Here is a 23,094-nt window from a genome sequence, read left to right as displayed (position 1 = left end):
TTTTATGCACTTGGCTAAGTTATCTCACATTGTGTCTTTACTTCATGCTTATTTATTAATTTCTTTAAATCATACCAACATTTACAAGGTTTCACGGCCCTTTTGCACCCCACCACTAAAATCGTAATGGCCAGTTTTATGTTGGGTGCTCCAGGGTTGGTGATAGTAAGTTTGTTTTGTTTTTGAATTTCGCGCAAAGCTACGCGCGGGCTATCAGTGTAAGACCACCCACCACCAACTCTTGGGCTACTCTTTTACCAATGAAAAGTGGGATTGACCGTCACATTATAACGCCCCAACGGCTAAAAGGGGTGAGCATATTTGGTGTGATGGGGATTCGAACCCGCGACCAGCAGATTGCGAGTCGAGCGCCCTAACCACCTGGCCATGCAGGGCCGATGTGATCGTAAGAAACTTTTCATCTTGACAGCAGATGGGAAAACAACCAATATTGTCTAACCTGAAGCACTGCGATATTGTCTAACCTGAAGTGACGGAAAAAACAATCGTTATAGATTCTGATGAAATGGGTTAGAAATTTGTGACATTAAATATAAATGTGATTTATTTAACGCAATGATAAAGTTCTTTGATAATAAATAATTCTCAATTTACTGTACTTTCTCTACGACTTCTTTATGTTTTTGAGAAATAAAAATGTTTGATTGTTCTTCTATGCTAGAATAGGTTCAGAATACACACACTGACATAGCCACCTAGAATATATCAACCTGCGAAGCCGAGGACTTTCGCTTGTATTAAATAACGATGATGAAATTGACTTTAATTTGTTATTTTAAGCTGAACGTAAGTTGCTTATGATATTCTCCTTATGTCAAAATCGACAGTAATTTTACAGTTACTTTGATAAGCATATTCTTGATATTAGTATTCGTGAAAGTTAAAAGAACCAACTTTTCAACTTGTTTTGTAACGATTAACTAGCATGAAACAAGTATTTCATTTTGTAGGATATTTTGTAATAGACGACAGCATATATTACTGATACTGTCAACTTGTGGCTCAGATGGTGTATTAAACATAATGTCTATGGAGTTAAGTGTGATTTCAACGATTACATTTCCAACTGTTGACATAAGTTATGTAAGAGCTATCCATCTATTGCAAAGCACATCAGACCTAATTTTTAGAGCAATATGAAATCAATGTCAATACAAAAGATCAGTCCTTTACGATAAAGAGATGTTTGTAAGCCCTTATGTTCCTAAACATACATTTATCATCAATCGATCTTTTCCAACTTTGTCACACTTTAAAAACTCTTGCTTTCACAACTACTGAAGGTCTCATGTCACATGTGTCATCACAAAGGTGAAGGAGAGGGTGATATTAATTCCATGTTGTACCACAGAACATATAATACTTCCATATAGTACTACTATATGTATCTCCATAAGTCCGCCATAAGATATGAAACATAATTCCTTATTGTGCTGGTAGAGTTCCTGATAATTATCCTTCAGGAGATCAACAGAATGTTGTTTGCACCATACTGAATATAATAGATAGTCATGTAGCATTTATTTCATTCAGCTCTGAGAACCATATCAAACACAATATTCAGTAATGAAATATCCAGCTACAATGTGGAGAACCATATCAACCACAATATACAATAATGAAATATCCAGCTACAATGTGGAGAACCATATCAACCACAATATACAATAATGAAATATTCAGCTACAATGTGGGGAACCATATCAACCACAATATACAATAATGAAATATCCAGCTACAATGTAGAGAACCATATCAACCACAATATACAATAATGAAATATCCAGCTACAATGTGGAGAACCATATCAAACACAATATACAATAATGAAATATCCAGCTACAATGTGGGGAACCATATGAACCACAATATACAATAATGAAATATCCAGCTACAATGTGGGGAACCATATGAACCACAATATATAATATTGAAATATCCAGCTACAATGTGGGGAACCATATGAACCACAATATACAATATTGAAATATCCAGCTACAATGTGGAGAATGAAGATATTGCTGCTGTTTAAGTTTTCGCTCTTTCCTAATTCACACCATTTAATTTCCAGTTTTTACTAGCGTTACAATAAGTGCTTAAGCCTGAATTAGAGAAGTATTTCATAATTAAAACGTTTTATTGGATATTTCTTACTTCTTAATGTAGAATATAGTTTTCCGTGGAAACAAAATTCAAGATTATTATTAAATCTAATGCATTAAATGTACCAAATTTAAACATTAGAAATCTTAACCACATTTCTACTGTGAAATGGGCTGCTTTGAACAAGATGTGACGCAACTGCTTTGCTGCTTCCACCAAGTTTCTCAAGTCGACTGCTTCACCTCCTCACTTTCAATCCGCTTCCTCTGTCTTACAACAGTTTCCTTGGAGAATGAGCGCTACTAAAAATCCTCGCAGAGATTTTGCTCATTTTTAGCAAATTCGCGCGTTTCCAAGAAAAAAAGATGGAGTAGTGCAGTCTCCTTAAAACAAACTGCAAAATTTTTAAGGTAGGACATTTAAAGTGCATTACAAGAGTTTCAAAAAGAAATCCCATTATGGACTGAGAGTTCACTTTGACAGGATTTGTCTAGCTTTCACGCAAAAAAAAAATAGTCAAATTGCGCATATACTTAATTTATATTACAGTACAGAAAATATATTATTTCGGTAGTTATACGATACAAGAAGGTAACACATGTTTGCTATTATCTTAGTTAATCTGTACATATTTATTGATTTCACTTTTCTGTCAGAGCAGTTTGGACGCAGAGAATCCCTAAAGTAAAGAATATATGTTCTCTTTTTGTTGCACAGCATCAGATTCAGTAATCCAGTGGTCCCCATTAGGCGACCCATGGACACACTATGGACCGATTTTTCACAAAACAGCGTGGTTTATCATTATAATACTCACTATTAAACAAAAGTGCATTAATGAAATGCAATATTCAATAGTAAGCTCATTCCCGGACCTTGGCTATTTTGTTATAATGTAAAATGGCCCAGTGTGGGAAAATAATTGGGGACCACTGCACTAATTGGTCAGTAAGCATGTTTTCTTGCAGGAAGGATAGTTGCCTCTTCATTCGTAATGTCCCGAAACACACAACTGTCTTTCTCTAATCTCCCGGGACTTCCCTGCACCTGTGTTCCAGTCACGTGGGAATCGTGCGTGTTGTAAGAAGTCTGTCTGTTTATATTATTGTATTTTGGTTTTCAGCTAATTCATACTTGAATATTTTGTAAGACATTTTAAAGATAGTTTTAGATTTATTCAAACTAAAAGTTTTTGTTTCAGATTTCAACTAGCTATGTTTCATTTTAATTTTTGGGGATTTTTTGTTTTTTTAACTTTTTGTTTTAGTTCTCTCTAGTACCTTACAGAGAAGCTCCCACTGAAACAGTGAGAGAGTAAACTTATAAAGGTTTTGTTTCACATTCTCTTTCTCTTACCAATTCCACACTTGGTCTTATTGTATTCGTTTTTGACTGTGTTTGTATTAAAGATTGTTGTTGTGCATTTTTACTGGACTGTTTCTTGCTGATGAAATTAGTGGGAATTCAATGGGATACAATTCCATATTCTGTGACACGATATTAATTGGACCTCCTGTTTAGCAGACCCTCACGATTTACCCTGAAGAAACTCTGTGTAATGGAAAATACCACAGCTATAACACTAATATTAATATTTAATTACATTTAATTGGTATTTTCATCAGATTTACTTTGTATACTTAACTTTTCGTGCTTGATTCAACTATTTCAGATGATAAATGTGACGATATTATTTTTTCTTTAATTAAACAAAAGATGACTTCATATGAATAGTAATATAATTATATTTCACTGAAATATTTATTATAATGACATACACATTAGGATAACAAAAGCACGTGGATGCTATGTTGCACTTTGCCTGACATCAAATCTGAAATTTCTGACACGTATTATTATAAGACACGTAGTGTTGAGGATCATCACTTTGTAATTAGATTTAATTATCGATGTGACATGTGTTAATAATCCCAATTACGATTACAGCTACTGATTATGTAATTAGATATTAAAAATAAAACTGGTGAAAAAGGACAAGTTCGGTTGTTGTCAACGCAAAACTATACAATGGGCTATCCGTGTTCTGCCCTCTACAGGTATCGAAACCAGAAATTTGCGTTGTAAGCCTACAGACTTACTGCTGAGCCACTGATGGGAAAAAAGACACCTAATCAATGAAGAAATAGATTAACTCAATTAATAATACGAGCTGTCATACAAGAAAAGAATAATAATCTGAAATGGAAAATTGTTTTATCAATAGATATATGATAATTTGTTATTTTACCTTGCTGACGTCTTCAAATAAGCACTATAAGTACGAAACAGTTTGTGTGTACACATATTATTACTTGTATTACTGACTGACAAGTTGTCGCTTGTTTGTTTTTCTGGCTAAAACTGGGTGCTTTTCTATGTTGTGAAATTATTGTCACATTGATTCTAACAAACAATAACGCGTATCAAGTCGTTTGATAAGCATTCTGGGAGCTGAATTTCGAAATGAGCAAATTATCTCTATGCTTGTATTACTTTAAGGCTACCCAAGAACTATAGATCTCAGAGTGACTTGACGTGCAAGTGAACTATAGATCTCAGAGTGACTTGACGTGCAAGTATTCACAGTTCTTACCCAGTGAAATAAATTAGCTCTATCGGCTGATGTTGACTAAAATAAAAAAATAAAAAATAATAGTATATGAAAGCTTACGAATGTAATGAATCTATTTAACATTTCTTATTTTTAATGCACAGTTCAAGATTGAGAAGAAAGAGAATGTTTGTTATATATATTTTATATAAGCTCTGTACATCAGAACAAAGATAATAATTAAATAATGTTTGTTATATATATTTTCTGTAAGCTTTGTACATCAGAACTAAGATAATAATTAAATAATGTTTGTTATATATATTTTCTATAAGCTCTGTACATCAGAACTAAGATAATAATTAGAGAATGTTTGTTATATATTTTTTCTATAAGCTCTGTACATCAGAACTCAGATAATAATTAGATAATGTTTGTTATATATATTTTCTGTAAGCTCTGTACATCAGAACTAAAATAATAATTAGAGAATGTTTGTTATATATATTTTATATAAGCTCTGTACATCACAACTAAGATAATAATTAGAGAATGTTTGTTATATATATTTTCTGTAAGCTCTGTACATCAGAACTAAGATAATAATTAGAGAAGTGATTTTAAGTTTCTATTTTTTAGTGAGCACAAAAACGACGCTCAGTTTTGTATACTAATCGAATCGGAATATAAAAGGTGACTGCACTGTTTTGTTCATTTAACACCGGCTTAAGTTCATCCATTAATAGATTTTATTTTTCACTCCTTTTCATTATCAGCCCTGGCCAAAGTTTAAAATTTTTCTCTATTTATGAGTTCGAAATGTAGGTATTAAGTAATCATATAAATTCGATTTTGATCTAAATTTTGATAAACTGAACCTAATCAAAATATTGATTAATCGCTCAGTACTAAAGATATCTTGATTACCAATTAGGAAGTGTCATGTTCAAAACTGTAACAAGTAATTTCATTTAAACATATATTTATCGATTCGTATACAAGCATACAAAATAATCTTTCATTTTGTTTCACTTAAGTATACTATACTTCATGGTTTAAACACGTGCTCATCCACATGCTAGTTTTAACTTGAAAAACAAATTCACACTTAAAATTATTCTAACACTATAAATCATACACAAACATTTTACTCTAACTAAAGACAATATTGTCAAGTATACCCCCCAAAAATATTATCAATTCCATTTTCTTATCTAATAGAATGGCTTTCATTTACAATATTTTGTTATCAATACAGCACTGAGAAGGGCTGTTTGCAAAATGTAACTTACATTAGGTCCAAATTTATACAAAAGTTATTAAACTCTTTATATTCTGTATGAATATAATAATATAAAGATTATCAAAGCGAAATATTAATAATGATAAATTGTGAAGTTTTCAAATACACTTTTCTAATATATGTGAATAATTTTTACTAAATTAAATAAGTGTTCAACATATACCATTTTATGCTTTATCAACGGCATTACTTCTAGCCACTTGCAAATAGGAACGCAAAATACTAGGTTTAATTAAATTGTAGATACATCTGCTCATTATATATTGTTCTGAGAAACAGTGAGAGTAACTACCACGTATTCAAAGTTTACAAAACTGTGTGCTTTTCCATAGTACCTATTGGCTCAAAATAACTAATCTGTTTCAATTTATTTACAAATAGAAACGAAAAACCTAGTGATTCGTTTGTTATTCGCTACACAAAAATACAAACATGTAGTAATACATAGCCAGTCGACTGTCAGGTGGAGATGAATCAGAGCTAATTTCCTTAAAGAGAGGCTGTTGCGTGAGACATAGCCCCTTATAAATATTGACTTATCAAATTACTAAGACTTGGGAAAAAAAAAGGTTTAACAAGTTAGATTAAGATCTTATAGTTTTAATATTTGTCGAATATAATTTGAATGCATACGTATTGTCTGTACTTAATTAATATTTAAGTCTATTAAATCTTTGACCCCCAGTGGTATGTCTTCGTATTTACACTGCTACAAACTGGGTTTCAATGCTCGTGGTGGGCAGAGCACAGATGACACATTGAGTAGCTTTGTGCTTAACTACAAACAAACTATTAAACATGGTTTTTAAGGTTTGAGTTATACTTTATTTCTGAACATGAAAAATGCATACGTTCCTATTTGTAACTATGCAAATATACCACAAACATATACAGACTTAAAGAATTTTTTTTACCCATTTTACATATACAATTATAGTTATAATTTCTCAATTTTTATACGATGACAGATAAATATGTTTGTATTAGATTATGTACAAGACAAAATCTTTTTTTTTTCAACTTAGAAATCGACTTTTTAACTATAGGTTAATACGAAACCGTTTATTACTGAAGACAATAAAATGAAATAATGGTCTATAATCATCTGGTCTATTAATTTATTTGTGAATTTGCTAAAAAGTACTGTTATTGAGATTCGGACCCGAGACATCAAGAAACGAAGCAAGGAATAATATATTCTACAATCGCCTTTTGACTATTAATGATCTATTCGAGTATTGTTTTTACGTTTTTAAAATGAGATAACCAAGTTTTGATGACTTTAATGTTTGATTCTTATAGAGTTTTAAGATGAATGGTTATGAAAAGCTTATTTAATGTTTTGATTCATATCATTCTGACATATATCCACTGTATGTGGTGGTTTTCTTCTCTGACATGTAATAACACTATTGTATTGTCGATAGAAGTATTGTGTGGAGTTGATATTCTTGTTTTAAATAGATTGAGTATTTCTCCGATATTAAGATGGCATGCAGTAGAATAAATACTTCCATTATAGTGAGTTTTAATGGAGCTTTATTCACGCCAATTGGAGTCTTAGGGCTTATTGTTTTTGAAAACTGTACTTAATGGAATATTAATGGAGCTTTAAGCACACCAGTTACTGTACCGTACTTATCGTATGCTGTCGGCAGATTCTCTGAGTATACTAAGAAAGCTCTTTCAGATAGCAACTGTGTGTATTTATAGATTATTTTTTAATGTTTAATTTCCCATTAGTCTTAGAAGTACTAGTTCCTGAGGATAACTTCTGTTTCTTAGCTAGTTTTCTTATTATTCAGGTAGGAAGATGATTGATTTATTTCAGCTAGAAGGTCTATTAGCTGATTTTTACCTTAGTGAGATGTATGTGTGGATGCTCAATATTTAAATGTCTATATGTTGTGGGTATATCATGAATGTGAACTTCTTTGCTTGACATAATCTGTAAACTGTTTAACAGGCTACTAAGTACTGATGATCTAAGTGGTCCTTTATTCTTGCTGGTGGTATATCTACACTGAAAGTACGTTATACAGAAGGTAGAAAAATCTATAAGAGTACGTTTTGTTATGTCTAATCAATTGTGAATCGTTTCTTAAGAATTTCAAGACATCACTTGTAAAATACATCTTTAAATAGGTTTGTTACTTATGAGGTGGCGATCTATTTGTGTTGTTTGTATCGAAATGGATACAGATCTATAGAGATTATATCATTTGTTCCACATAATCACCGTAAAAAATTGGAAAGTAGTCGGAGATAATTTACAAAGTTCGTTGATTATCTTTATGAGGATTAAATATTTTTGAAATGAATTTTGTTACTTGTCAGATTCACAAAATTAAGCTAAACACAATCAAATATATTTATAGTATCAAATATGAAAAAGGTTATTCAGTTTCAATTGAGTTTTAAAAATTGTTCTCAACTTAGCTTGAGGATAATCGATCGTAAAAAATTCCCTCAACTTTTTTCTGATTTCAAAATTACATATTTCAACGAATGGCAAAACAATAATTAGTATTGTTTTTGATTCACCAGTTTTCTTAATATCGGAGGTGTTAATTTTATTTACAACAATATTAACCACTCTGTTTATTAATCTAGTAGGGTATGCTTGTTTATTTGTTTTTAATTAAGCACAAAGCTACACAAGGGCTATCTGTGCTCTGCCCACCACGGGTATCGAAACCCGGTTTGTAGCGTTGTAAGTCCGCAGACATACCGCTGTGCCACTGGGGGGCATTAGGGTATGCATTTAACTTAACAACCCACTTGGTTCTCTGTCACTCATGATGGAACAATTCAAAACTGTCTGATAATTTATAGACTCCAGACAGTAAGATTTTTTATAAAATGGATTTTAGACTTATCGATATAAAGCTATAAAGTTTAAGATATTGGCTATAACTAAATTTGGCATTTTGATTAGTTATATATGTATCCAAAAAAGGCTATTTGACTAATTCTCTTCTTCCACTGTGAACCTGATATTATTATGGCAGGTATTGATATACTGTGTAAACCTACTAAAATGTTCTTTATCATTGAACACCACAAACATATCATCAATATATCTCCTGTAGAATATAGGTTTGTACTCACTGAATAAACCTACTAACATGTTTACAATAAAGTTTAAATCCACACTAACGGAACAATACCAAATTTAAATGGGAACTAGTTTCGATATTTCACATGTTTTATTCAGTCCAACATTTGTTTGTGGAAGACACACACACACATACACACTGCATATTTTATAACGGAAGTTACAATTCCTTGAACGGCATGTGACGTCAGAATGAGGTTCAACTTAAAGTGACCTTCAGATGTGTTGAAGTTTGGCAATATTTAGATTAACAAACTTTCCAGAATTCTTCTTTTGACATAATTCGTAGTTCTATGTATTAGCTTGGCTGATTTCTAGCTTATTTTATGATTAACTTATATTATGTGTAGAAAACTAGCGTTATTTGGCTGACCATTTTTAACACCTTTTTTGTGTGTTCATCGAGTCTGGTATCTAAAATTCTACCCGTTTCACCAACATAAACTTTTTCGCAGACTTGGCAGGAGACTATATAGACATCCTGTTAATTGTTAGTGTGGTATATAAGTTAGTTTTTAGAATAAAGGATTTGAGGTATTAATTGTTAGCGTGGCATATAAGTTAACTTTTAAAATTGGTGCTCTGAAACATTAATTGTTAGCGTAGCTTATACTTTATCGTCTGGAACTAGGTATTCAAGGTATTAATTGTTAGCCTGGCTTATAAGTTTAACGTTTGAAACTGGGAATTCGAAGTATTAATTGTTGGCGTGCCCATAAATTAGCTTTTAGAATTGGCGATCTGAAATATTAATTGTTAGCGTGGCCTAGAAGTAAGCGTTTGGAACTGAGAATCCGAGGTATTAATTTTTAGCATAGCTTAATAAGTTAAAGTTTGAAATTGAATATCCGAGAGCCACGGGTTCCACACCTGATGCTATTAACCACACTTTGCACTTTCACTGTAGGTGCGTTATGAAAGTGACAATCAAATTGTTCAGTTAATAGTAGCTACTTCAGACGATAGATGCCTCTGACTAGTTATCTTCTCCCTGAATCCCAGCTCATATTTATGGACGTCTGTCTATGCTCGAACGATATGAATCTCTGGCCTAACTGTTTAGCCCATTGTGTGCCTAAGGACTAAGGTGTTGTTCATGTAAATAAACATGAACATAGGAGAAAATGAAACAAAATTATTAATGTCAATACAAAGTTATAAATAACTCTACCACGCATTAGTGAAATTCCTATACTTACAGTCCACGCCAGTATCCATATCATAGTTAACATTTAAACTCTCCACAGTCTTGGATGACATGATCCAGATAGGATATGCTCCACTTGTACGATGTCCGTTTAGGAAAACTTGAGCACAGTCTGTTGGTCCGGGAGATATAGAAAGCCAGGAACGTTCCTTTATGACTAACAAGTTAAAATTATACAGTGCTATTTTATTATAATTGTTATATATATATATATATACATATTGGTAATGTTTTGGTAAGAAAGTTGCAACATATGTACCTGTCAGACATTCACACGACAGTGAATAAAAAGTAATTATTATTTATTTTGCTCCAGCGTATCTACAAAAACACCTTCTCGTCAAGACAAAATTTCAAATATGATGAACATTCGAATAAATTAATAAAAGAAAGCAAGAAATTTCACATCATAACCTTATTTAATTTCTTACCTTTACTTTGTAATTTTTCTTGCAAGTGTGAAAACAAATGTGTGATAGAATCCAACATTCCTGTGAACGAGGATATTTACTAGCTACTCGTTTTTTCATAACTTTGAAGTTTCATCTCACTGCACATTTTCAATAATTTCTTAGTAAAACAAAACTGAAATACCTGTATCGTAGTCATCACTATATTTAGTGATGATATGATAATTAACAACGTATCATGACTTCATTAATTCTAGGCTTCTATCGAAAAAAAAAAAACAAGACAAGCTGATTTAAAATTTTCAGCCTAATAAACATGAATTAATTAAAAGAATAAAGAATTAATATTATTATTATTACTTACGCTTATCTAATCGACCTCAAATGCATCTTATGTGGTAGTGAATCAAAAACTGGCTGAATTTTGTTTTGAAATAGTTCTCAGCTCCTACTTGACCCTCTAAGAGAATGTTTTCAAACATATTAGTGATTGTATAATATTTTCCCTATATAAAATCACTAATAAAATAAATAATTAGATAATCCGTGTTTCACGTATGTAGAGAAAAATATTCATGGGTTAAATTTTATAATACTATTTTGCTGAATGGAAAAGTAAAGTAATAAATTACACCTTTGAAAAAATATACAGCAGGATGTGTAAACTAATTCTGAAAAGGAGCTTCTTATATTACTAACGGCTCAGCAAAAGGCATAAATTTAATTAAAGTGTTAATACCTATAAGTTATGTTCTTTTAAATTATTTGTATATATACATCATTTTGTAGGTATCACTTTTAAATACTTTTCTGAAAAATACTTAGGACAATACTGACTTAATTTCTAATGTATGCTTATATACTAGACCTGATCTCAAGAAAATGGATACCTAGTGGTGTATAAGCCGGAACCCCCAAAATGGACTCACGGTTACCACTTTGGGAGGGGGGGGGAGAAGGCTAATGCTGCTATGAACATATGGACATTCTAAAAAATATATATATCCCTAGATAACATTTCTGGATGATAACGATCTGGATCGAGTAGCTTTCAGATTTTATGGGCCCGTACATAGACTCCCCCCTCCCATGAAACTTTTGCAATGCTCAAAAATATGATTATGATCAAACACGGTCAGTAACATTATGAAAACACTTATAACTACCATAAAAATTACTGATGTTACTAAACTAATAGATATTTGATCAAAGAAAATCTGAATTTCATATTTATATCCGAAATAGCCGCCAAAATCCAAGATGGCTGCCATAAATCTACTAATCTCGGATGTTTTAACTGAAATCTTGAATAAATTTATTTGGTCAACTAACATGCTTTTTTAAATCTATATTTTCATATGTGAACTTAAAAATAGTGTTAAAATGCTCACATCCATTATGTCTGCCAAAAATTCAAAATGGCGGCCAATAACTATATAATGAAAAGACAACATTATGTGATTGATTGGAAGTGAGCATTTATATACAAATACAATATATTGGCTATAGTTTAGCCATTATATTTTTTTTCTTCAGGATATAATTTTTTATTAATATTTGCCTATGAAATCCGTGCAATTATATTTAGGTGGAGTGAAGTACTTTTTCCTAGAGAAATTGAAAAGATTCAAGATGACCACCACACACAGACAGAAATTGAATTATATCATATCTATACAACTATACAAGATAGAAATGTTATTGGAGTGTCTTTTTATATGTTTTATCCGTGCTATCATGGGAAATCCATAGTGATTATTATTGTCCCGTAAAAATGCAAAAAATAAAGATGGCAGTCATGATCTGCCAAACATGAGGAACGAATATATTTTGAATATCGTAACCATACAACAACATAAACACGATGTCTTGTTTTCATGCGTGGAAGGTGAAAAATACATTCACTTAAAGATGTCTATCATAATATTGTATTCAAATATGTGAAATACACTACACAATGCCTGACATAATGTTTTGTTCTTCTTCAGGTATTAGTGCATGATAACAGTAGAAATAGTGATGGCTCTAGACGGTAATTTCAAAGCACTCTTGGTGATGGTATCAGTAAACAATGAAGCTAATGGTTTGAAGAGATAATTGTGATTACGGTTTCAACAATATTTCTAATGATGATGGTGTTCAAAAACACTTATATTTCATGATGGTGCCCAAAGACGTCATTTCAAGTGAAAATATTTATGGTTTGTTTTGTTTTTTTGTTTTTTGAAGTTAAGCACAAAGCTACACAATGGCCTATCTGTGCTCTGCCCACCACGGGTATCGAAACCCGGATTCTAGCGTTGTAAGTCCGCAGACATACCGCTGAGCTACTGGGGGGCAAAATATCTATGGAGATTGTCCATGGTGACTGTGTTCAATAACATTTGTTTCATGATGGTGGTGCCCAAAGACACTGAAGTTTCGTGGTGATGTCAAGTGAAAATACCTGTGGTGATTGTCCATGGTGACGATGCTCATAGGCACTTTTGTTTCATGGTGATGGTGCTCAAAAATGTTTATGGTTATAAAATTATTGTCACCATGTGTATTGTAATCATTGTAATTATGTTGTAACTTGTATATATCATAGCTGTTTCTAAACCTACACAATGATTATATGTGTACCACGGATAGCATACAGTTTATCAATATAAATGATGTTAGTGTCTAATCTCAATTTTACTCATTGAATGTACATTTGATTTCATAATGCTGACTCTGTCAGAGTATGAATGAAAATATTCAGATAAAAAACAGCCCAATGTCCCATAAGTGCATTATCCATCAAGATTCATCAAAATTAAGTCCTGATGAACAACTAACCAGACCAATCAGTCATGAATCTTGGCTAACTTTGTTGAGTGCAGCCAAGGTATGGATTGTGTTTCATCAGCTACCAGATGACCAGGATGTTCCAGAACTGTCCTATCATAGACAATGCCGAAGCATGTTCACTATGAAGAGAGACATTGATACTCTGAAATGTAAGGCAGAAGAAGGTGGTTACCTATACCTGAAGGAATCAGTCGGGACTATGTAAAGGGGTGTGTTTTCTGCAAAAAGTCTGGTTTGCTAAAAGGTTCACACACAAAGGAAGCTTTGGTAAAATCAATAGACTTAAGAGTGGACATAACATTTGCAGGATTGCAATTTCATGAGAAGATGCAGATAGCATCGCAGTAACTAGTAGAGAGATTGTGGCAGCTGAGGCATATTATCACCAGAGCAGCTATAAAGATTGCACAAGAAACCCAGATCGCCCACACCATCTTCACTTAGCAACCAGTCAAGGAATGGATGGGGCAGAAAATGCGAACGATCTTCATTATCCCAAAAATTGAGTATGAATCGTATGTTGATATTTTCGAATACATGCGAAATGAGTTGATACCTGCACCTGGCGTGGTAACATTACACTGTTTGACAACTAAGCTTGTAAAGATAATGCAATCGAAAGGGATAGCCACTATAAAGGGTTCAACAAAATAACACGTTCAACGTAAAATAGAGAACGAATTTGGAAGCAGCATGCACATCTTTCCAGACGAGAAAGGGAAGCTTTTGCTAATTTCTGATATCATAACCCTGTTTGATCTCGCGTGAAAGTGCCATATCTTGAAACAGAAAACTGAATAACGAAGTACAAGCACATCACAAGACACAGTACGGATCAATCAAGCCTCAACGCTTATCAGATTAGCAATCAAAATAGATGGAACCTCTGACCCGGTGGTCATACCATCTATCAGATACCATTAGCTCAGAAGACACGGATGTTTTGCTACTGTGTTTAGTGAACGCATCAGTGTGTCTCTATTCCAGAAATGTGGAATACAAACACTCACACGATTGCAAAAGTTCCCAGCAATTAGATCCGAAATATGCAAGGCTCTTATTCGGGTTCCTACTTTCATTGGATGTAATAGTGTGAGTGCCTTTGCTGGAAAAGTAAAGCTTAGTGTCTTAGAGATCATGAAGTCCAACAAAGATGTAAGGGAAGCCTTCATAGAACTGAAAGAAACTGTATGGTTACACCAGAACTCCAAAGCAATCTGGAGACCTTTGTTTGTTTGCTATATGCAACAAAACCAGCAACGACTAGTATTGATGATTTGTGATACAGCTTGTTTTGTTCGAGTTTGGGGGAGGTCGAATCTCATCAGTCACCACTGTGTCGGGATTACCTCATTAAGTTTTCACTGCGAGTCAACTACTAAGCAGCAATTTGGAAAAGAAGTCTACAAGCTGACCTGCAAAGTCCTAGTCCACGAGGAAATAGATGGAAGCTTGAAGTGTTCGACGGCAAATAACGTCTTACTATTGACTGGATGAAAGGCTCGCCAGCCCCTGAAGCTGTCTCGGATCTTCTCTCATGCTGGTGTTCACGGTCATGCAAATTGCCTTCTTGTGTTTACTTGTTGAATGATCTGAAGTGCACAGATATGTGTCGCCTGAAAGATTGTGACAACCAATCATCAGACGACAATGTAGAATATGATGCCTATGATGACGAAGACAATGATTAATGAAGAACGATGAAATGGCATATGTGTACATGTAATGATAGAAAATCAAGCATATTGAATGTATGGTCATAATTTGAACATTATGATAATGAAACATCAATTATTATTGATGTGAAGTTGATCAGCTAGTATAATATTGTTTGATGTCACTGAAGGTTGAATGAATGATATATGTATATATATATATATATATACATTTCTATCATTTCAAGTTGGGTGGATGCATTTGAATGATGTATTGTCATTGTTGGGATAATTTTATATGTGGCTGCCAATTTTAATTCCTTTCCAGAAGAGTAAATTAAGTTTTCGAATCCTAATTATTCCATAATAATATTTTTTGTCTTGAACACATTTGTCCTGATGAAAGAGCAGAGTTTGATCAATATCAAGGTGGCTTTTTTCCCCCTGCTTATGAATCAAAATAATTTGACACTCGTTCCTTCATCAAATTCACCACAGCTACTGTAGATGCAGAAATGCATTCTAGCTTGATACCTATATACCAATCACTGTACACATGCCAAATATATATATGAACATTAACAAAATAATTTTTTTCTCAGCGAACAATTTTTAGATACGATGCAAAATGTTGTTTTCATATATAAATGCAACTTTTCTGATTCATCCAAAAAATCCGATTGGTAGATATTTATAAAATGGTCGCCATTTTGAAATTCTGGCAGCCATACTTAATACAGGTGTTGTAATGCTTTATATGCGTTGGCAGATACAGCTTTTGTTTTGCAAAAAAAAAGTTACAATTCACAAATACATTTCTTTTACAATGACTTGTCAAATGCAATAGATTAGTAGATTTATAGCGGCCATTTTGGATATAAGTCTGAAATTCAGGTTGTTTTTATCAAAGTTCTAGTAGTATATTAATCTCAGTAATTTTCAGTGTGGTAGTAAGTATTTTCAGAATGTTACTGGCTGTGTTTGATCATAATCATATTTTTGAGCATCTCAAAAGTTTAATGGGTGTGTGTATATGAGCCCCTAAAATCTGAAAGCTACTCGATCCAGACTGCTTTCATCTGGAAATGTCATCAAAGGATATATATCTTTCAGAAAAACTATGATAGCATTTGCCCCCCACCCACCCCCAAATGGTACAGATGACCTTATCTGGCAACACACTTTATTTGATACACACATATCTCAATTTGTATAGTGATATAAGGTACGCGATATCTTTCCTTACATGCACTAGAGAACTGAGTATTATTCATTCATGTGTTCCTAACCTTGATAATATATTCGCGATCAACAACAGTGCACTTGAATGCTGTAAAACCAGTTCTACCACTTTCTAGTTAAACGTTCTTTTTGTGAGAATGTCGGTATGTATATCATTATCATTACAACAAGGGGTCATCCTGTTTTTACAGATAAATGCTTGTAAAACCTGACTATTAGTCAATTAGAGCATAAATTATATTGTTTACGTTTGCAAGCATATGAGGAACACTTGACATCACGGAAAATGAGCGTGATCACCTTAACGATTCTTCTAGTAAGATTTTAAGGTGTTTTAAGGTTACCCGTTGAAACTTAAGATTGCGAAGCTCAATGACCTAATTTGTTGATGAAACTCTGTAGAATGGACGGCAACTTCCTGTTGTAGAGGCACAAGTGTAGAGGACGAAGTTTCGAAAGTCTTCCGCCTTTGGTCTTCAGATCAGTGGGTGTATGGTGTTGTCGATCTTTATAGTATTCTGGCGGATTGTGAGAAGCGTGCTCTACAACAGGCAGTTGCCGTCCATTCTACAAAGTTTAATCATGAATACTGTGCCTAAATAATCTATCAAAGAATACCTAATTTGTTGTATAGCAAACATGGACATAACAGTGCTGCAACAGCTATTGATCTTACTAACAAGTACCATGACAGGGTACTTTCAGATCGGAAATGTAGCAGTAAACATAATCGAACAACCCTCTGGTGGCCAGACGTTGCGTCACAGGGTGTGTCCGTCAAAGAAGTTTTTATTTGCATAACATTCTCCACGAACACTCCAGTTTTCCCGATGCTCTGACAATGTTGGGTAAATTGTGAATCACACTGCATAGATTTACATAGAGATATACCGTACAACTCTATTTCAGCTGAAATACTATTTAATTAAGTAATACAATTTAATTTCTGAACTATTACTCAAAGAATACTAGTTTACTCTATTACTCCAGCCTCTATTGTGTTTCTTGAAATGTCAGCTAAAATATATCATAACCTAGCTATAATATTGAAATTAATAGCTGCAACTTCGCTGTAGTGTATAAATATTTTATAATTTTGAAGACGAGTACCAGAATTAATAGTATTTAACATGGCATTAACAGTTGCTTTATTAACATATATTCCCACCCAGTGGCACAGCGGTATCTTTGCGGACTTGCAACGCTACAAAACAGGTTTTGATACCCGTGGTGGGCGGAGCACCGATAGCCCATTGTGTAGCTTTGTGCTCAACATAAAAAAATTAACCCATATAAAATACATCATGCATCAATGTACTAAACTTCAAGCAAGACTCTTTTAGAATATGATGTTTTTTAAACTCCATATATAGTAGAAAATTGAGATAATTTTCTTAAAGGGCTCTAGATACGCCTATTTATAGAATATAAACGGATATTACTTCTGACAACTTGGATCATTCGTTCTCTTCACTATATCACCTTGCCTTCTAATTACAGATAAACACTAGAGTTTTTTACATCAAAATACAGCTTTTGGAGTAAAGAACAATATTTATAAAATAGGTACGACGTTTCGATCATTGGTGCGATCATTTTCAAGTGTACTTGAATATCTTGTATATTATTGTGATAAATGATCGGTTATACATTTTATTAGTCCTGATACACAGTTTGTCAGTTATTAGCCATTTCATTAGAGTTCCCATCTAACATTCTTTCACTGCAATAATATCCCAGAAATGTTGTACCATTGCTTACAAGATGTCAGAAGGGTTCTTGTTTGACTGTTCTTCATTCGTACAGCAGTATGTCCAGCATATGTGAATCAAATTGTTTTGATCCACCCTAAAGATGCTGAATCAGACATAAATCAGCCAATCATCTGACAAAGACCAAAGAGCCACTACCAATGATTATGCAAACAATATTAACTCAGCATATTGTTGCATTGAAAGCACCTCCATCTATTAGGTTATAATGCATTACTGGGGGCAACATAATTATGGTTAATTTCAAATATCTCCCCGTTACATCAAACATGCTCGCCCTTTCAGCCGTGGGGGCGTTATAATGTCACGGTCAATCCCACTATTCGTTGGTAAAAGAGTATCCCAAGAGTTAGCGGTGGGTGGTGATGACTAGCTGCCTTCCCTCTAGTCTTACACTGCTAAATTAGGGACGGCTAGCGCAGATAGCCCTCGTGTAGCTTTGCTCGAAATTCAAAAACAAACAAAATTTCAAATATCATTTACATTTATAAAATAATTTAAATCTGTAATAAATGAAATTTACTTGCAAAATGGAGGTCGTTATATTTTATAAAGAAAAAAAGAATGAAAGATAAAATGCTGTCATTAAGGTTAAGAGGTACTCTGAACATTTCTTGGCTCAAAACCTCAGATTTCATTTGAAGATGTTTTACATTTAAGTTGAATGTAAAAAAATAGATTTAACAATAAAATTGTCAAACTTTAACAGATTTGGTTTAAAATGCTATTATGGAAGAAAAGAAGATGGCTAAAGTACTAAACACCTTTTTAATTTTTTTATTTTCTTTTAGCAGTAAAAATGAGAAAGAGAATCCCAAGTTTCCAAGTTAACCAATCGCTATAAATATGAGAAATAGAATTCTTAGACAGAACTAAACATATCTTTAAAAGCTTGGTGAAAGTTTTAACTGTTTTTAACACTTTAGAAAATCCTGACGACTGTTTAAATTACCACTGTGGTCTTTATTTTTAACAGAAAAATCTAGATAAGATCCAGGAAACTACGGGTTTACAGACTGTATTACTCTGATCTGTGTAATTATCAATGTTTTTACACCTGTTTTGTGTATTAAGGATAAAGTTTGGATGACCGGATGCGGACTCGTTTTAAAAATAAATATTTTTGCTCTAAAGGAAATCAGAACTCTGTGAATTATTTAGTTAAAAATTAAAAACAAAGTATGCGCGGTTATCGGCTAAGACACTAATACTGTCAGGTTCCTGATATCCAAAAGGCAGACAAAAGTTTCCGTGAAACACAGGTCCAGTAAACGATATGTAGAGAATATATTGAATAAGGACAGTCAAAGAATAATGTGGAGATAAAACAGTAATCTTTGTTTATACAACAATGTGTAAATGTTTATTTCACTTACTGGCCGACTTCTCGTTTTCAATGAAAGACTACAAGTGGCAACTGAAGCTGGATATCATTACATCATCAGATTAGACAAGTGAGGCAATGTTTCTCACAGCATTTCCATATCTCTAATCTAAACATATAAATTACACGTATGTTTATCACTAATTGTGTGTAAAAAACAATTAATTAATTGCTTCTAAAGCTTCAATTATACCATATATTTCTGCATAATGAAACAGTGCGTTCAAACAAAGAATGACCAATTTCGATGGATTAGGAAATCTTGTTAGGCAGTCTATAGATTGGATGACGAAAGAGTGAGAAAAAATGGTTCGCAGGTTGAAAATGCAACCACATATATTGTGTGCCTTTACTGGAGAGGGGGCAAGAGCGCCAAAATCCACTGCTGCACAGGACACGAACGCTAAAAAAATCATGAAATCATGGAATACTTCACTTTAAGCTCAAACAAAGGCCAAATATTGTATTTCACAGCCATTAAATTACATACACGAAACACTTTGCTAAAAAATATATACAAGGGAGAGAACATACTAACTTGCTCAAGTATTGGTGTCACCTCTTGAGACGGGCTTGTTCCAGGAAGTGGTCACAGATATAAGGTCAAACTGGTACAAGTTTCTATTTAATGGCCATTGTAACCTTTACCTAAGGAAACGGATTATTACAAGTTTACGACCTTTACATATCCATTTTACAAAGTTGTCATAACTAGATGTAGAACATCTGAATGGAAATTTAGAAAAAATACTTAACTATGCTTTCATAAACACATAGGCTAAGTTATGAAAGGGTAAATTACAAGCTATTTCAGTGGTGAAACTTTTCTAAAGAAATGCGAATTCAAGTTTCTACTAGCATATTCTGGTCCACTCATACTGCTAGCTAAATAAAACCTATTTTTATGAATGAAAGGTGCGAGATACTGTAGTTTAGAAGCAAAATGAGGGTCAAAAGAAAAGTAATATTTTCATCAAATTCTAAAGCAACGAAATTATAAATATTGACAGGACTTTAATGGTTGGTGGATGTACAATAGGTCGTTTCACTATGTGAACAAGTGTCATTCTGTATGAGTTGTTTGAGAAACCGAGACATCAAAATAGCATTACTCTAATTCATTTTGGTATGCACAACATAAAACCAATGTCTATAAAGAACAAACTCATGAAGAACGGAAAAGAACAAAATAATATTCCTTAGAAATATGGTTCAGTAGAAAACTGAGATGGCACGGAATTATGTAAATATATAATATTGTATTGTACTACACGACTTTTAAGTCAGATCTGAATATTTATCCAAAACTCAAAAGTCCAGTGATAATCTGACTATAGCAGAGAGTTGTTTTTTGTAAGATAAAGCTCGGGATTATGACGTTTATGTATTAATTCCCCAATGTTAATATTCTATGTATTCTGTGAATGTCCATGTTTTTTTATCTATCGAATTTTCTACATACCTTTTAACCTAACTATTTAGTAACTGATAGAGCCTGTTGTCTAAAGTAGTTCATATAAAATATAATAGAAAAATATAATTATTCAGTCAATAAAAATGGTTATCTAAAAGTATTTGAATTGTTATTCCAAGAAATCGGTTGCATTTATATGACATGCTACGTATTACAATTTCAAATAGCCTGAAATTGAGTTAAATGATACTTTAAATATAATAGTTAAATTGTACTTTGGATTTATCAGTTAAGTAAAAGCCAATATATAATCAGTTTATGATATTTGCCAACAAGATTGATAAACACATATCTATTTTTAACGCAAATATGTTTTAATAAACAAACAACAATACAATTTACAATAACAGTTATTACAAATAATTATTACACACAATGGCTTATATACAAAAATTTTACAAACTTACAAGCAATATAAAGTCTTCTTTCTAGTCTGGAACTTCCTTGATGTCTTATCGAGGATCCACGATGAGCGAGTTAATTATGAGTTGATGTAGGTACGATTCTCTTAACGGGGAACTAGCTAGCTTTGTCCTTCGTTATTCACCAGCCACACACGCCAATTATAGGTCGAATTTCTTTTACCGCTGAAGTTATATAATATCTTCGTAAAGGTACAAATGTTCGGTATGAATCCACTAAAGTTAAATGGTTTGTAATGTTCGAAATTTATAAACGTTTCTGGTCAAATACCTGAAGTTTCCCGATTAATAAGCGTTATAACAATCACAGTTATAGCTTCCGAAGTTTATAGCACACCAACTATAGCAAACCAATAATAGATATTACTTTTTTGGCACGTCGCGTTGGTTATATTTATAAGCGTGTGGAGAGTTTCTAGAAAATTCAGATTATGTAACAATACAAAGCTAGATTAAGCGTTTACGTACATACATATATTGTTGATTCTTACACTCGGGAATCTTCTACAACTTAAGAGAATAGGCGGGATTTTTGCAATACATATTTAACAGTATAAGCTATGCATATTTCTAAATATAAAATTAATCTAAACAAACGTTGGTATTAAAATAAATATATAATAATAAATCTGTTCCAGACAACAGTCGTAATTACTGAATTTTTTATATATGAATCTGTAGTCTCTATTAATACTTTCAGGTATGTACAAAATGTATTTAAATATTGTACTTATTGAAGTGTAAAAAACTTTGTTAGTGGAAAGATGACGTGTAAATAAGTCACGTTAATGGTTTTGTGAGCAGACTCGATTTTATATTTATGATACGCCAGATGTAAATTGGTAATTAAAGTTTCATTGGTTGCAATTTAATTTGAAATGAATAGGCGATTTTATATTCATATTTGCCTTATAAATGTTACTTGTTACGTATTAGAATTTCAAATAGTCTGAAATTGAGTTAATTGATAAATTTAAATTTAGTAGTTAAATTGTTTTTTGGATTTAGTATTCAAATATATGCCGACATGTAGTCAGTTTATAATATTTGCCAACAAGATTGATACACAGCTTTCTTTTTTAACACAAATACGTTTTAATATATACACAACAGTACAATTTACAATAACAATCATTACAAATATCTATTATAAACAATGATTTATAAACAAAAGTTTCACGAACTTACAAACCATATAAAGTCTTCTTTCTAGTTTGAAACTTTCTTGATATCTTATCGAGGGTTCACGATGAGCGAGTTGATTACAGTTCATAGAGGTACGATTCGCTTCACGGGAAGCTAGCTAATATTTTCTGTCGTTATTTGCCGGCCACACACGCTGAGCTCTCCACGATAAATGTATGTAATGTTTTTGTAAAAATACTAATGTCCCATGAGAATCCACTGAAGATAAATAATTTGCAATGTTCGAAATTTATAAACGTTCTTGGTCAATATATCTAAAGCTACCGATTAATAAGCGTTAATCACAGTTATAGCTTACGAAGTTTTTTTAGTACACCAAGTCTTTAGTACTTCAAAGCCCAGTGATCAAGTCGCTACAATTGCTGTATGAAACAAGAAGTAACAACAAAAG

General features: G+C 32.7%; 1 protein-coding gene across 6 annotated transcripts in view; it reads right to left on the bottom strand.

The window, feature by feature from the left end:
• Positions 1–23,094, bottom strand: part of LOC106456865 (techylectin-5A-like) — a 70,554-nt gene that overhangs the window by 17,931 nt on the left and 29,529 nt on the right. For 2 of the 6 annotated variants that reach the window (XM_022382648.1, XM_013916238.2), the window contains 2 exons: positions 11,078–11,173; positions 10,296–10,460 (listed from right to left, as the gene is read on the bottom strand). In XM_022382648.1, coding sequence (XP_022238356.1) covers positions 10,296–10,356 — 61 coding nt within the window. In that variant the 5' untranslated portion in view covers positions 10,357–10,460; positions 11,078–11,173. Of the gene's footprint in view, positions 1–4,372; positions 4,493–10,295; positions 10,461–11,077; positions 11,174–20,139; positions 20,250–23,094 lie in introns of those variants that run through there. The other 4 variants (XM_022382651.1, XM_022382649.1, XM_022382650.1 and 1 more) reach the window with 3 other exon arrangements.

This window comes from Limulus polyphemus, unplaced genomic scaffold (assembly GCF_000517525.1).
Source record: "Limulus polyphemus unplaced genomic scaffold, Limulus_polyphemus-2.1.2 Scaffold266, whole genome shotgun sequence".
Lineage (NCBI taxonomy): Eukaryota > Metazoa > Arthropoda > Merostomata > Xiphosura > Limulidae > Limulus > Limulus polyphemus.
The sequence above is the reverse complement of the archived record's forward strand: the minus strand, read 5'-3'. Positions and strand labels throughout refer to the sequence as shown.